We start from the raw sequence: 18,215 nt of genomic DNA, 5'->3' as shown, positions 1-18,215 counted from the left end.
TTACATCTTCTTTAAAACTTATCTATCCATGAGGATATATATACAGTAGAAAAACAAATGTTCTTTTTGAATTATTAGTAGATCTATATATTTGCAACTGTGCATGCCTTGAGTTTGTTACTTGATATTAACAAAATGACCAGCTATGAGTATTTTCCCTTGTTCAGCACCTTTTTCCTTTACTGGTGTTAAAACATCAGACATGTTTAACATGTATATGTCAGGGCCCACAGAAACTATAATAGTTAATTTTTGGTCCATGTTGACTCAAAGCAGATTTTCAAATACATTGCTACCAAGCAAAATCTTCCACAAAATATAATCTGCTTTTATCTAAATGTTTTTGAACAAGAAAACCGGAAAAAGCAAAAAATAAAATAAAAACTGAAACTGGAAATTAATGATGGCCCCATTTCACTGTCCACCATGTCCCACTTGTGTGTCAATTCACTCACATTACAGATGAAACACAGTACATTGTAATATATCCTTTTGGGTTTTAAACATGTAGCGTTTTGAAGAGGAAATTAGAGGTCTTTTAGGAACCAAGGGCTGCTTTGAGAGTCATGTCTTTAATCTCTTATTTGAGCATTGACATATTACACATGAATTATTTGCTCACTCCCACTTTAGCCCACAAGGGAAAACAACAATATTTTGTGAATAGGTTTCATCCTTTGATGATGCCAGACTGAGTGTGTTAAATAAAATAATAAGCTTCTCATGACTATGCTCTGAAGATGCATATCTCCTAACTGATTTATTTGTTACCACCAAAATGTTATGCAAAGCCATACATATTAAAGAGTATAAAATTACAAACAGGATTTAATCTTATCATCATTTGTGTGGACAGTAATCATACCTCCAAGGAGGTAATATTGCAGTTGGTGGAGAAAAAATTATCAGCTTTCAAAGCTGCCCACATTTGTTCAAGCATGCAGAATATATAAATTGCGAACCTGTTTGAAAACCACAATATTTTCTAGTGAGACAGACAGTTGTATACACACACTGTGTCTAGATTTATTTTAAGCTAAGTCAAAGTGAGACTAGCTAAAAAAAATCTTAAGCTGGCTTTAACACCTCTGTATGTATTTATCTTGTTAATTTTTTTCTTATTTTTGTACTAAGATCACTACTTGAACTGTAAATTTGAACTGGAGCCATGAAAATCCTTAACAAAATCCTTTGTTTATAAATTTGAACAATATTTTGGCCAAAGCATTGCTCAAATAATGCATGAAAACCAAGAGAGGTATTTTACTGCTGCCTGCTCTGAGTAAAAACAAGTCCATGCTGTCATTTGTGCCACAATCTGGAAGTGATTTGGAATTTCTGAGGGAGAAAATGAAAGCCATCTAGCTGGAAGTTTGGAGGACATCAAAGACACTGCAGACATAACAAAATTGGTACGTTTAAACACACTCTGCACCCACACCTGATCCTACTTTTTTTTTGCAAAGTTTGAACATCCTGCAGAAGGTCTACCAGGTCAGGAAATGTTAAATATTATTTAAAAAAATGTAAATGTATATTTATTGTTTCTAGTTACCCAAAAGCCTATTTCTCAGTATTTATCAATATTTTGTATTTGTGTTTTGAAATTCCAAAATTAAATGGTCAAAGTTCTGACTTAAATCCAAATGAAAATCTGTGGCATCATTTTGCGCTAAGGAAGAAAATGCCAAAATCAAAATGTACAAAACCCATATAGACACATCCAACTCAAATCTGTATTTACTGCAAAATTCACAATAACTGAATATTTATCAATGAATTTTTTAATTTTAATACTTTTTATTTAATACTTTATTCAATACTACTTTCTGTAGACAGTCATTAAAAGTTAACATGATAAATATTCCAATAATTTCCTACTAGCTAAAAAGCCAAAAGGTGACTTTGAATCACCACTAAGATATATATTGTGCCAAATGCCGTGTTATTTCTGTTAATTACAGAAATTAAAAATAATGAACTTAAAGTAAATCAGGACGATTGTCAGTCATTTTTATGCATATTGTATACATTTATATTTTTTGTCAGTTTCATATAAATATAACTCTATATAATTGTATACCTAGTATACTATAGTTGACCTAAGCCCTTCAGACCTAAACCTTATTGAGCATCTGTGGGGCATCCTCAAACAGAAGGTGGAGGAGCACAAGGTCTTTAACATCCACCACTCCTCTTATGTGCACTGATGGAAATGAATAATTTAGCCCAAATCCTTTTTGCCTCTGACACAGCCAAAGATGGATTATTCCAATCATACATAGATATCAGATGTTTGGGAGAATACCAAATGTTCATGACTCCCAAAATTTTGTCAAAATCTTCGAGCCATATGATTGTCTAGAATGACATTATGATTTCCCTTTGCTGAAACTAAGAGGCCTAGCCCAAACCTGGTTCAAAAGAATAATGCCATGAGCACAAATTTGCCAGTGTTGATTTAAAAACACTCAAGGGGCCGGCACATAGCATTTACCTTAATTCCACCACAGACCTTTGGCATAAATTTGAATGACTTTGGAATAGGATATTCAACAAGCACATGTGGGTGTCATGGTCAGGGGTCCACATACTTTTGGCCATATAGTGTATTACTAGACAATGTAGTTTATGATTGAATGATGGAAAATCTTGGTATTGAATTGAAGAGGGCAATCAATACGTGAAACCTTTTGTTAGGGCCTCATCAAATACTACTTTTGGGACTAACAATTATATCTTTTTTTTTTTATTTCCCTCAAGTGGATTTTTTTAACTTCTGTAAAACTTGTCAAGGAATTCTTTCTGTTCATGATTTTGTGCAGCCTATAATTCAATGTGATGTCAAGTGATTGCACATGTTGAAACACACCCTAGATTTGGTGTCATCCAAAGCATGTCATCAGCAGTGATCAAAAAGTCACATGTAAACCACAGTAGTGGAAGTAATTAGACTAAACATACATTGTCAGATCGAAGTACAAATTACACAAGGGGACTTAATGTTATGTGATTTGTGTATAATTTGTAGTACCAAGTCCTATATTATTTAAACCTCTCAATGTTTTATATGAGTAAATTTTGTTAAAATAACAATTATGTAGTATTTGTTATTTTTTTGTCAGTAGTTTGTGAATTTAATTCAGTTTTTGGGCTAATCAGTTTAAATTAGTTAATGTTTTTATTGGCAACACAGTTCTTGTAGTTTTTAGTATTGGTATATTTCTAGTTACATGACAGTAGATGTAGCACCCATTAAGATTATAGAAGGGCTTCACAAGATCCACAATAGCATAGTAAAAAGGATAGCCTTTGAGATGGTTTTCCTACCAGAAAGTCATTTCAGAAGCCTCAGTGCATCTGTGTATTGCACACACATTTTAAAAGCAATATTCTGGAAAATTCTAAAAAGAATGTGATATAACTTTTTTTCCAGCATAGATTTATTATTCATGACTTTCATCAAAATTCTTTTGGCATCAATCTTTTTTCTGTAAATCTAATACTAATCTGTAAGGAGGTGCCTCTCCAGCTCCAGGTGTGAATCGCTTAAGCCTGCATGCTTTTCAGTTTGCTTCAACAATACCTGGCCATTTCCAGGAATCATAATTATTAATAATTTGGCACAATGTTAATTCATATATATAAGCTAGTTTGTATGATTTGTCAAATGTGGCTGGTCTGAATGGGGAGGAATGAAAGCAAAAATTAACCGTGGCAATTGTTTCAGGGCAATAAGTTTAATTTTAAGATTAACATAGCTGAGATTGCTTAATAGCTTTAGATTGGTTAATAACTTGTAAAAATAACAGACCCACGTGGGGACTGACCAATACCATCGATATGTGAAAAAATATGAAATTGACCAAATTTGGACATACGAGGTTTCCGCCCGACAGCGACAATATGCATTCTTGATTACCTTATAGCTTTTTCACTGAAGGAACGTCGGGTTTTTCAAGGAACTCACTTGGAAACTCTGGGAAGCTCCAAGGAAGTTCAGAGAATCACTTATGACCCAGAGAATGACTTAAGACCTACATCACAAAATCCAAGGTCTAAATACCAACATGAACAATTTCAGTACCTCAATATAATATGAAGATAATACTACAAACTACACTCTAAATATGTCCATCAATTCTTAGAAGTAATTGCATTTATTGAATCACCCCCAGGTGGTCCAGTGACAGGATCCTACGCTCTCATTGCCGTGGCCCAGGGTTGATTCATGTGCAGAGATAAACCCAGCCACTGAAGAGTTAACTCTCAGTGCAGGTCCAAAGCCCGGATAAAAATGGGAGGTTTGCGTCAGGAAGGGCATCTGGCGTAAAACCTGTGGCAAATCTAATATGTGGGCCATGTGATCCGCTGTGGTGGCTGGCGACGGGGAGCAGCCGAAAGAAGAATAAAAAATAAATAAATATTTGCATTTATTGAATCATGTTGAACCATTATAATATGATAGAACAGACCTCCTAATCATCTGGTTTATTGGCACATCAGAAGCTAATTAACTGATATTTAAATAATATTCATTCTTGAGCAGATAATATTTAATTGAATTTTTTTCTTTTTTTTAATTAAATGCCTTAATATAATACTTTGCCTTACAATACTGCCACCTGAAATTCATCCGATAAGAGTATCACACTCAAGTGAGCGTTGATGTACTTAAAATGTAACCATGGTGGATTAAAAGATCAATGGCACCTCTAAGGTGGATAGAATACTTTCTAAAGATCTTCAGTGGCTCATCCTTCACCTTCATCCACATGTGTGTTATACTTCCCTCTTATATTATATTTCTCTTCAAATCAATTAAAGTAAGACCCAGTGTGCTATTAGCACACTGCAGACATCTTCTTTTCTCTTTAATCTTCATAACATGATTCTATTGATTGAAACATCGATTTAATGTTCAGACTCTTCCTTTTATCATGCAGACCTCAAAACACATCCTCTTCTTGTTTGGGGTTTACTTAAAACCTTTCATCTTATGGATGAGATGGTTCAGGTATAGCAAAGTCTGTATTAAATCTATTATCTATGCAAAGAAAAATTTACATGAATTGATAATTGATACATTTATATCATTTTCAATAAAATGTATAAATAGCAACTGTTACGTGCCATGGCACGTATTTCTTTGCTATTTGTGCAAAAACATTGAACAGCAAACCCTTTGTAGTTTTTTTGTTAGTTTTTTTTGTTTGTTTTGCATTTTGTTTGTATATTATTTACATTATGGAACGGTGTTTTGGTTTTCTTAGTTTCGTTCATTTAGAATCGGCATTGTGCAGCCCTGTGTTTGTCAGTGTCCTGTAAACTGTAAATTATTGTAATTATGTGTGTTCAATGTTGTACAGCACAGTAAATAAAAAAAAAATAAAAAATACGCACCAAGTATCCTGCCAGACTATTTTTATTGTTGGAGTTGTATTGCTATTCTCACTAAGAAAACACACTAAGAGTAAAATAGATTTTTCATAGGTTCATTCCAATGATAAAGCATGGAAGCTATTTTTCGAACTTCTAAATACAGAATTTTTATACTTTGAAAAATATGTAATATTTTTATCTATGTCTTTTTTAATGCTTTTTAATACTTTTGATTTGCTGCTTTAAGTTGTCATGTTTTGTAACTCAGGAAAATGGGATGCACCTATTTTAAGATATCTACTGAAAAGCATTGTGGCAAATTTGTAATAAATAAACAGAATATTTTATCTAACACCCTAGGTGCTTTTACAGACTATAGACTGTTATATATAAACTATATATATTCATTGTTCAGTGATAGTTCTGCAAACTACCTACTGAATGCTGATTGGCTAAATATGACCATGTTGATATAAATCTTTTTTGAATAGTATGATCAAAAAAATCAACCTAAAAATATTTTGGACTGTACCACATATTGAAAGAAATATGCTTATTTTTCATGTACACAAACATAGTTAGCAAACTACAGTGACCACTTTGAGTGTTATTTCATTACATAGCAGTGGGTGCCTTACAGATTAGCACATAGAGCATTATACCAAGTTTCAGCTAGATGCATGACCACATCCTAGTGTATCCTACAGTAATAAGGTCAGTGTTAACATGAGACCCATTTTAATATCTTAGTTAATATAATATATTAACACATTCATTTTTGCTCATTGTATGGTGTTGACAATAAATATATGGGGTTAAAAGCTGCAGACGTATCTGACAGCTGATGTATCTGACACCATTTCCTGTTTTCTAGATCTCTACTTGTCCTAGAGCACTCTTATGGCAGTTAAGTTAGACACCTGCATCTGTGACCACAATTCAGTTAACAAATAACTGTTGGCTTCAGGTTTGAAGTGGATTAATTCCAGCATTAATGTACCATTCTGAGTCATTATTTGCCCTGTTAGCTATTGTTTGCTAGAGTTCACTAGAACATACACTCTCTAACCACTTTTTAGGAAAATCTGTATAGATTTATGCAATTATCGAATCAGCTATCTGCCATCATGTGTATGCATACAATTATGCAAATACAGGTCCAGATTTCGGTGACTTTGGCCATATCGAGTTCACAGACAGAAGCCTCCTTCACCTGCTACTCACACGATTTTTTTGTTTTTCACACCTTCCTGTGTAAACTCTAGACTGATGTGTGTGAAAATCAATGAAAACAGTTTCTAGAGTAGATCACTGAGATAAAAACATATGAATGTGTATATGAAAAATAAAGCCTCTAAAAATATATATATAAAACAATCAGTGCCCAGAACTAAGGAGCCCAGAACTAAGGAGCCAGTCTGGCTACAATTCTTGGTTTCATAATTGCCATAAGATGTTAACCTGCCTGCCAGTGGCTGGTTTTCTCTGCCATGATCTGGAGTGAACTGGAGAAATTGTTATTCCTCCTATCGCTTTTCCTCTTAGAAACCTCAAATTCTAGTCAGACAATAATTCATAATTCAACATTATAGTTGAGGACCAAAAAGATGTAACTAAAGTTTACTGCTAATGTATGCTAACGTTTATTGCATTCCGTTTCCCAGAATTAATTTACATCAATTGTACCCTATTAGACTGATTGTTTAATCAATTATTATATCTAAATGTTTACTCTTAGTTTTTAGTTCATGGAGACAAGATAAACTGACATGAAGACTAAAAAGCTGTCTATGGGAGAAACAGGGAAAATTTGATCAAAGCCATTGCATAAGTATTGGGCATAGCTAATACAACAATCTGGAATGTCCTGAAAAATAAGGAACCCATTAATGTAAAACACCCAGACTAGGAAAACAGCAGCAATTGATGACAGAATCATTGTGACAGCTGTGAAGACACACCTCTCACCATCATAATCAATATTTCAAAAAAGAAAAAACACTGATCAGCATTAAGGGTAGAAAGGCCAGATTGGACTTTGAATGACAAATATGAGCCTCCGCCTAAATTTTGGAGTCAAGATTAACTTTTACCAAAACAAAGAAAAGGCCAATTTGTGGAGAAAGTAAGAATATTTAATCTTTAATGTAACTCATAATGATAGCAACATGTTACTAATGGTAAAGGTATGGTAGCAATGAAGCATCCTGTCTGTGAATTTATAGAGAAATGCACCCAGTCAAATTCATCATGCAGCAAGACAATGAACCAAAACACACTGCCAACAAAACAAAAGAGTTTATCAGGGCATAATGTGGAAGGTTTTAGACTGGTCAATAGAAGTCAATAGACCTTAACCAGATTCAAAATACATTTCACATACTGAAGAGGAGATATACACACACACCTACATAATCTAAATAAACTACTGTATATACCCTGCACATATTGCTAGCAAATAACTGAGAAACAGCTTAGAAGTTTTGCGAAACATGATAACAGTTACTTTGTTTCTCAGGTAACAGCCTTGCTTGCTCTGTTTTCCATGGTAAACCACAAGACCTCACAACTGTACTTGCACAAACCCAAAATATGTCTACAGCTATACACCCAATGATGTTTAGTCAAAACATACCCATCTTTATTAAGACTGATTGTTAATCTGTTACCTCAAGCAGTCTAAATTTACCTCAAAAAATAGTAAAAATAGAAATAGAAGTACTAGAAATAGAAGGAGATTTAAATCTGCATCTTGCATGTGGCCTAAGGCTAGACTGACTGCAAATGACTTCTGGAAAATATATGTCATTTTCTCAAATGGTAGATTTAACAGCTTTGAAATTATTTGTTACTATTATAAAGAAGTCTAGAATTATATAGAACCTCATAGCCCAGTCATTGATACACATATTATTTTCTTCTTTTCATGAAACTGCTTTGTAATGCAATTGTATTGGATCTTCCATAAAACAACATGGGCACAACAGCAGTTTGGTGTCTTTGGATATAGCTGTTCACACAGATATCAACAAATTCTGCATAGCCATCTGCAGCTCATCTTGGAATAAGGCTGCTCCCTTCACTGTTTTCCATTTGTAAACCAGCAACATAAATGTATCCACTAACGTTATTTTGGGATCGGAACCACAAACTTGGCTTTCATGATCAAGGGATCTAAACTTGTGTGAGACTTAGTGTTTTGGATTGTGTAGGCAGTGAAGAGAGATCAGCAAACATTATGCATGCATATTCTTTGACAACAGCACTCTGAAAAGGTTAAAGGCAAAAATGAGTTGCGCAAGGTAAGGTGTGCCAGGTGCACTACATGGTTTTTAACTTCTCAGCTTTTACTGCTGACTCCCTTCCGCCACAACTCACATATTGTTTGCCCCACTCTATTCATCTGATAAAAAAAAAAGAGAGAAAGAGAACACTGCATGCCTTCTCCTCTCTTAACATTTTTCATCTACAATCATATCCAATGTTACATTAATCCAGACAAAAATATACACACAACAATCATGTACAAGCATTAACACAGTTCTTAGTTCAACCACATTACAACTCATCACTCTACTCTTGCAGAACAACTTGGCCTTGATAACACTGAACACAGGATGCAAGATGTATGTGTGCAGTGCAGTTACCACAATGCTTACACCATGCTTGTGTGTTGATCACAGCTGAATGATACAATGAACCAAAGCAATGAATACACAGAGAGCTGAAAGATGGAAAACTACTCTCAAATGTTGAAAAGGAACAGACAGGTTGAAAACTGATTTTGCTATGGGTTTCATGCATAAAATGAAAATGTTTCTAATAAGCTATACTGCATATTCATGCTGCATTTCATGTCTTTAATGTTCACTATAGTAAGCATGAAGCTATTATCCTCCTTTTGTACTTTTGAAGATTTTTTCCTTTTTACTATCTACAAGACTTTGTTCTTAATTCCACAAGCATAGCTCTATTTATGGTAGATAAATGTTTCCAGTTGGACCCCTGATTATAGGGGGACAAAAACACATGGGAAAACCACATCCCATAATATCTGAAGGAAACAACTAGTCAATGTACGACCTCCCTCCTTACAGAAAAATCACTTTGCACAATGTTTCATGTTTAGGGGATATGCAGTCTAAACAAGGCCATAGTACACCACTTTGGATTTTACCAAGAACCACTCTATCACCTTTGAGGAAATACTGCTGTACTGTTAATGCAGCATAATGCCTTAAATTATAATACACTGTGAAACTGGTACAATTCCAAAAATATGACCCAAATTCATGCATCTGCTGATAATGTAAAGCCACTGTCATTCACGGCTTTATATTATTTTTATTTTCACCATCTACATGCTAAAGTTAAATACTACCAAAGGCACCTGAAGCCTTCTTTGAAGTTTTGGGGAAATAAGGAAAGCATGCCACCCATGAAGATAAAAAAAAATCTTGTTGTGTTATTTTTTTGCTAGAAAACTCTAGAAATATGCTGCCTGTTAAACTCAAACTATTATTTATATCTTTGCTGATTATATGTGGGTAAAATTAACATTCCTGTAAAATGGCATAGTGAATTAAAAGAAAGAAAGAAAGAAAGAAAGAAAGAAAGAAAGAAAGAAAGAAAGAAAGAAAGAAAGAAAGCTGGGACATATGGAGAACTTCTTCTACTTCCCACTGCTATGGTCAGCCAACGCCACACACACCCTGAATTAGTGTGGCCTAGACCCAGCGGAGCCTCCCAAGCCACATGGGGCCACAGCAGCCAAATCCCACTCCCATCTGATATCCATTGAGTCACACATATGGAAACAGACATGTACATGGGCGTTCAAAAAGTATGCACACTCTGTGTTAACACATCTATAGCATGAACCAATCAGTTTTCTTCTCTTGTGTTTTCTTTGATGCTTTCTTGTATACTAGCATGTCAATCTTTCTTGGTGAAAGATGTGTATAAAGGCACAGAGGAAGATTGTGCTCTCTGCAAGTCAGCATAACAGGTGATAAAGTTATAAAGATTGTAGAAATAGCTAGAATCAACAAATCATCAAAGCTTATAAGTGGCTCTAATACAATAATATGGAATCCCCTTTATTTATATATATATATATATATATATATATATATATATATATATATATATATATATATATATATATATATATATATATATATAGTTATACAGTGGATGCCATATTAACAATTAAATTGTATTAGAGTTTATAGGTTTTCCATACTCTTGTGCAAAAGTAAATAAAACACACAAACATACACAGCACACATCTGTAAACATGTGTGCTTTTTTCCCTGTGCTGTAGTCAGCATAGCTGAACAGAGAGGTTTATTTGTATTGCATGACCACCTGAACTGATGAAAGCAGAGCAAAGCAGATGAAGAAAAGGTCATAGCTCATGTCGGCGACATCACAGGGATCATAGTGATTTACATTACATTAATTACATACATAAGTATCATGGAACATATTAGATACACCCACACCTGAAATATTTTTGAAGATTTTTATACTACTGGGGAATTATATGTTTATTTTATTATACAAAGCGTATCATTACACTCCTTACATTCCGTTTTTTTCTCATTGCCCAATCCCCCTGATTAAAGGTGGTGGTTTTCAAATAAGTTTCCCTTACAGCTGGGAGAGGACAAAGTATATGCACTTCAGCTTTTACATCCTTTGTTTGTCCCAGATTCTTCAAACTAGAGGCACACACTGCTATGGTTAGTTAACATATTTATATTTTTTATGCCTGGGACAGAAAAAACCTTTACTCTGAAGACCACAAATGTGTCATCAAACTAGCCTTGCTGACATCAGTCTGGAAGCCATGGTTACCTTGAGGTGGGGGATTTTCTTTCATTTTACATCATATAAATAAACATGCCAGACTGACTCACTTAGTGAAAGTCTTTTGATGATATAAGTTACAGTAGGTGAGAAAAGTACATAAAGATGAAGCATAATGGGATCAAAATTCTAAAGACTTCTAGACTTTAGTTAAAGAGTTCCTAGACAGGAAAGCTCTGAAAACTCTTTCTAACTGTTGGCCTATAAGAATTAATTTCAGTTCACAGTCCATTGAAACAATGTCTCTCTAAAGCCAATTTTCTTATACAAATGTACAGCACCAGAACGGCATCATATGTAGGCATATATGAATGCCTGAGCCTGATTACTCACCATGCCATCTAACATACACACATATGCACAATAATAATGTAAATGTAGTTTATACTTGTGTATAAATTGTGTTTATATAGAAATCCAGTGTCTCATTCCTATACATCCACGATTTCCCCATTATTAGATTACTTACTTAACTTACATACATGTTTATCATGTGACTGTTCCCAAAATCTCTAACCTGGATGTCATGCCCTAATTTCATTAATCTAACCTCTCACATATAAATGATTAAAATATGCTCCCCTCATTCAAATATTTTGCTTCTGTTCTTTCTAGAAATATCTGCATCAGTAATCATAGGTATGACAGAGCTCAAAACATTTCAAGAGTTTCAGGTGATTCTTAGTTCACATACCTCATTAAATTCTGTTTATTCAAAAAACAAACAAACAAATCAATCAATCAATCCTCATCACTGCATTTTTGGGTTATGACAATTCAGTTACCTATGCTGTCTTTAGGAGACTTGTTTAAACAAATCTAATTGTGTTTGATCCTACCTCTCTGAAAACTGCATCACAAGCAGGATAAAATGTGTTTTTTAAAGTGTCATCCCTGTGCCTGCTGCTCATTGTTGTTAAAGGTACAAAGCTCAAAGTTTCTATAGAGAGCTTACAGCTTATAAGCCATGTTCTCTCTATTGTTTTGTACAAAACCAGACATTAGTTGAACAAACTAGAGTCAAAACAAGCCTCATAATACAGCGCAAGGAAGAACTGTTAAGAGAGAAACTCCTGGCTTGTGGACAAGGTTTAAGAAATTCTAAGTAAAAAATCCCTAAATCATGCAGATGCCTGATTATCACACCTATATATGGGCCATCCCCAAACTGTCGCCACAAATTGTGAAGCATATCAATCTTATTCACAAAGGGTCAGTGTGTATTTCAGTCCAATCAAACAGGAGCAACACCTGGTTTCACTTGTTTAATCATTTCCCCATGGTCTCTAAACGCCTTACCTAAGTGCTCCTATTTGGCTAGAATGACAGCTTATAGCCACGCTAGACCCCTAGAATGTCTAGAATGTCTTTATATGTTCTAGCATTAAAATGTCCCTTCATTGGAACAAATAGACCCAGCCAAAAGGTTCCAGAATGGCAATTCCTAAAGATAGTGGAATAATTTGAGTATCCTGCAATAAGCCCACTTATTGGGACATCCCCACTTATCACTTTTGGATTGGGAAGGCTATGTAGTAGGCCTCTTCACCTCACTTATGTTCTTGTGGAACAAATTCCACAACCATGGTCCCAAATCTAGTAATAAGCCTTCCCATAAGACTGTTGATTATCATAACAGCAAATGTGGGACAAAATATAAAATGGAATGTTCAACAACCTATATTTTCAATATAGTGTACATAATTAGGAAATACCATTGAAATGCTAATAAAATCACATTCCATGTATTAAAATGAAAATGATTTTAATTTCCTAATAAAGTACAGTAGCTACTGCTTAGTGGCCAAAACAGTTTGTGTTAGAGGAAAGCCACTGCATAAAACAATGGTGAACTTCATCTTCATTAAGACAACCAGTTGGTTCAGCACTAGTAATCTCCATTAAAAACAAATTTCTTTTAATCCTCAATATTCTCTATGTCAGACCAATTGGTTTTAAGCTGAGAAAAGCTTAAATGCAATTCTAGTCTATAGAACTAAACTTCACAGTTTCTACACGCTCTTCATTTAACAAATTTTAGTGATGTAAGTTGCTTTTTCTAACTTTTCTTATTAACAGAATGACTGATTATTAATGATTTTTCATATGTTTGTAGCAGACCGGTTTACACTTGTTGCTGATGTTTGTCTTATCTATTGTTGACAAACATTCCTGTGATTATAGTGCTTTTTGTACTCTTTCATTTTGGGATTGTAATGAATAAATGAATGACAACGAACAAGAAACTCATCCCAGAATATCCAATTTAGCTTAGTGACAATAAGAAAATAGTACAAATATAAGGAACCCCAGTGTAAACCCAAACATACGTAATATTGTGATTGTGAACATAATGTGAAAGATAATTTAAATAGTACATGAATACTAAAAATGTTATGAAATTAAAAATTCATTTAGTGCAATTAGAAGAACTACACTTCAACATAATATTGGAAAACATACCCTTAGTAAAAAATAATTAGAAACAATACAATTAAAATGTATTTTTCTAGCACAAATTTATGCGTCAAAGTTTCCAGTACAACGCCACACCAAAAGCTGACTGAATAAACCATATTTTTACATTTTTACTTGAGAAACTAAGTTTAAAAAAAAGAAGGGGAGACCCTAAACTAGCAAGAAAATAAAAAAACAACCGTGTGTGTGTGTGTGTGTGTGTGTGTGTGTGAGAGCGAGAGAGAGAGAGAGAGAGAGAGAGAGAGAGAGAGAGAGATATTAGTTATTTATATACAGTAGATACAGTATATAGATAAAGTGAACACTGCTAATATATATGATTCTGTTTGGCATTCTTTTTCAAGGTTTTTAATACAAATTATATCACCAACAACCTGTGAAAAGTACAATCTAAGTCATATTTACATTTAATTTCTTAATATTCAGCATGTACTCAAACTGGCATGCACCCAAATCTAAACATGTGTTTAGAAATTTTAAATGTGATCTAGAAACAAATAAAGGAAATGTGAAACCTCTTGACTACTGAGTTTCTTTTTTTCCTGAATTTTCAAAATGTATAAAATTTCTGTTTACATCTAAATAACAATCCCAGATTTTCACTCAGACTCCACTGTATATGTAGTTGCAACACACCACTTTATTAAAATATACATTATTAATATTTCATTAGTATTTTATAATTTTTTCCTAAGCCACATCTTTAAATGAAAAGGTATCATTTTAAAATGAAGTGTTGAGAAAATATTAAATGAATCAAGAGACATTTTGAAGGAGGGTATCGCCAGTCAGATATATGTGAAGCGTGCTTGACTTCACACTCCAAAATAATTAGTTATGAGTGCAATAAGGAAAGACAATATAAAACTTACAGATGGTGACACTTGTCCATTTGGATGATAGGGATCCGGTAACATCAGGAACGGGTATCCAGAATATGGCGATGCTTTGTACATCCCTCCATCTTGTGGCTTCGTTACTAAAATATGAAAGGTGAAATGTTAAAAAAGAAAGAAAGAAAGAAAGAAAGAAAGAAAGAAAGAAAGAAAGAAAGAAAGAAAGAAAGAAAGAAATACGTGCACAATCAATTAAAAACTTGAATAGCCATCTTTATATTTCATCAGAAGTCAATAATTTATAATAATAAAGTCAGTAATTTCAGTCAGAAAAACGATTTAATGCATATTTAACTTCTTTTGCAGTAATAGTAACCCACGTGTGGTATAAACAGCATAAACTGGTCCGGAAAGTATCCTGGCCTACTATCAAACTTTAGTAACTATTAGTAACTTCTTAATTAACTTACTAATTAACTTACTAAAAATATGCATCTTAAATTACACCACACTGAGGCTCAATTCTCTAATTAGAAGACGAGTAATATTCATTAACAGCACTAGTTCTGACACTAAGTAAGCAACAGGTTTATATTAATGTACTTACACGTTTCTATAGCAACAGCTCAATCACAGGGACACGTGAGATCGACACAACACATGATCTAAGTCTCTATAATCTAATAATGTATACACCGTTTTAAACAGCGTATAGTAATTTAACGAAAGGTACAAAGGTGTGATTGCTTATTTAGCGAAACATTCTGTTAGAAGATGCTGATGAGGGAAAATGTTTATAGTAAAGCTGCATTTTTGTCTTTTTCTTTCACGTGGTGAAGCTTTCTGTTAGGAGACGTTTGTTTTAACGTTTATGATTAAGTGCATAAATGTCAACTCGCTCAGTGTTTCGACATGGGATGTTTTTCAGGACAAGAGGAGTTGATGCTTTCCGGTTTCACGGTTTTTGTGAGCTGCGTTTTTGTCTTGTTTATAACTTTAACATAGACAAACAAGATGCTGGTGACGGAAAGACGGTACATTTATCAACGTTTCTGTTTATAGTGATCAACTTGGACGTCCCATAAGATTAAATTGAACTATAAATCGTTAAGATATGGTTTTGTTGAAATGCTGTAATTCACTTCTCTCCAGGCCCTGGATTATGTTCATAACACTTTCTGTCGATTGTTATTCTTTACATATCATAGCAAGATGCAGTAAAAAAAAAACTGTTCGACTTTACTTACGTGTAAATACCGTCAAATTCAATGCGCACATAAGTGCAGTAACACGAAAGGATAGAATTACGTAGATAAATGGTGATAGTTATTATTTCCGTTATGTCAAGCTTTCTTCGGGGTTAGTTTCTACTTGCAGACTGATTAAGACTCACCGTCGTCAAGATGTTCGAGGTGTTCCCTGTGTTTGTCCTCGTACACTCTCTGCTCCTCCTGCTGTCCTGTTCTAACCACCTGCACGCATTCAAACAATTCAACTGAATGTAATAAAGTTTAGACTATTATACACAAATGGACCTCTGGTGCTTATTGGCCACATTCAACCTAGTAGGAAATACGTTCACAACAGCAGTAGCAAAAGATAAGCCTTGTGGTACGACGTGTAGCCTCCAAACATGAAGTAAAGAGTTAAAAACATGAGGTCAAGTAAACACGAGACAAAATAGTACCGGCGGGTGCGAGTTTTGACTGATCTCCGATTCATTCACCAGTGAGGATTTCAGGTCGGCCAGGTCCCGCTCGGTAAACGCGTTCTCTTGGATTTTTTCGTCTTGTTCTCCTTCATCTTTGAAGGCAATCATTTCGTCGTTGGCCCCGAGATCATCCCCCCCTCCGCTGTTGAGCTGCGGCATTTTTTCTTTGTAAAAAAAAAACAAAACAAAACAAAACAAAACAAAAGACACTTCCACTTTCTTGTAAAAAAAAAAAAAAAACAACTTTTGTGATTTTTCTCACAATTCAAGTACTCGAACTTTCTAAGAGATAACAGAAATAATACGCAGGACCTCGGAGAGATGAAAAGTAATGCAGTCACGGCCTGCAACAAATATTGCTTTTGAGCAGAAGACAAGTCGTGTAGCGCGAACATCAAAGGGCACCACGCGCTGATTGACACTTTCAATGACTGTTGGGGGTTGGACAATAGAGTTTCAGCCAAGGTTTCCGGTCTTAAAGGGACATTGCTTAATTCTGAAAAATAAATTAGAAGAAAACAACGTTCGTGAGGCGTTTAATAATATATATATATATATATATATATATATATATATATATATATATATATATATATATATATATATATATATATATATATGTGTGTGTGTGTGTGTGTGTTTAGTTAAATGCCGGAATACATTTTAAACTCACCTCTCAGTTCACTGTGTTTGGTACTTTGGGCGCTTTAAACAATGCTGAATAAACCCAAGACTGCCCAAAACTGCTTGTTGAGTTTAACTGAATGGATATTGTTTCAAACTTCTACACAGTAAAACACATTATAATCTTCCAATCAATCTGAAATGAAGGTTGGAGTTGTACATTTAATAGTCAAGGCTCCAAGTCCAATTTGGTGGTGCTGCAGAAATGAAACTGAAGGAAACAGCACACCTCTCAAATATTCACAGATTATTTGTGACAATAATATAACATCAGTGTAGAAATGTTACGGGTTTTAAAATGCTGCATAATGTTTCCTACATGTCACTGTGTTGATGTTGACTCCCAATTTAATTTATACTCAACGTTAGCATAACATTGACGCTTAAACTTCATCATTCGTGTTACTCTTCTGAACATCTAGTGAACATCTGTCATGGGGAGTCTAGACATTGTAGTGTGTTACTCCATACTCCATTTAATTAGTAAACAGTGAAAGTGATATTTAAAGTACATATACTTACAGAAAGTATCTACATACAGCTGTGCAATATTGCAGACTATAAGATCCATAGTGGGCAGCCCGGTGAAAAAACATTTTTTTCCAAAAACTGAATCTGAATCAGATTCTTAATCCTAATTCAACTGTAACTGCAACTGTTTTTTTATGTAATCTGTAATTGTGGAAGTAAATATTGTACAAACATGGATTATTTGATGCATTTTGAGCCTATATTGTATTAAATGCCAAATGCCATCTGCATTAAAAAAAACTGGATAATAAATTATTTGTATGGTGCTGATAATACATTAAATAGATTTAATTGATAAATTCATGTTCCTAAACATTTATGGTGCACAAGGTTCTAAATAACTCTGGTCACATTATATTCCCTTATTTATTTATACATCCAAGCTCAAAATAAAATAAAATAAAAATGCACCTAATACACAACACGCCTTGTTTGAAAACTGCATCAGATTTGTGGTGGCCAGTGATTAGCCAAAATGTATGATAATTTGGAGTGTTTATGCTTAAATGGTCCTTTGTAGCTCAGAAAATTTAGAATTTCACTGTTGCCTTTATTCTGCATATAATCACTTAAAGATAAATCGCATTACTTAAAGAAGTGACGGTAACAAATTTTAATCAATTTCTCATGTAAAAAAAGTTAATGATGGTGTTATTCATATCTGATAGGGATAAGCTAATTTCTTGAATATGAACAATGACAGCTTGTCTAATTGCTTA

General features: G+C 34.1%; 1 protein-coding gene across 9 annotated transcripts in view; it reads right to left on the bottom strand.

Moving 5' to 3' along the window:
- Positions 1-16,714, bottom strand: part of tcf7 (transcription factor 7) — a 58,684-nt gene extending 41,970 nt beyond the window's left edge. For 2 of the 9 annotated variants that reach the window (XR_009649833.1, XR_009649834.1), the window contains exons 1-3: positions 16,258-16,698; positions 15,964-16,042; positions 14,607-14,713 (exon numbers count right to left, since the gene is read on the bottom strand). Coding sequence is in view for 7 of the 9 variants with exons in the window: in XM_060891785.1 (XP_060747768.1) it covers positions 14,607-14,713; positions 15,964-16,042; positions 16,258-16,440 (369 nt within the window). In the remaining 2 variants the exon portion in view is untranslated. Of the gene's footprint in view, positions 1-14,606; positions 14,714-15,963; positions 16,043-16,257 lie in introns of all 9 variants that reach the window. The other 7 variants (XM_060891785.1, XM_060891782.1, XM_060891784.1 and 4 more) reach the window with 7 other exon arrangements.
- Positions 16,715-18,215: the final 1,501 nt, after the last annotated feature.

Source organism: Tachysurus vachellii, chromosome 17, assembly GCF_030014155.1.
Source record: "Tachysurus vachellii isolate PV-2020 chromosome 17, HZAU_Pvac_v1, whole genome shotgun sequence".
In the NCBI taxonomy this organism is placed as follows: domain Eukaryota; kingdom Metazoa; phylum Chordata; class Actinopteri; order Siluriformes; family Bagridae; genus Tachysurus; species Tachysurus vachellii.
The sequence above is the reverse complement of the archived record's forward strand: the minus strand, read 5'-3'. Positions and strand labels throughout refer to the sequence as shown.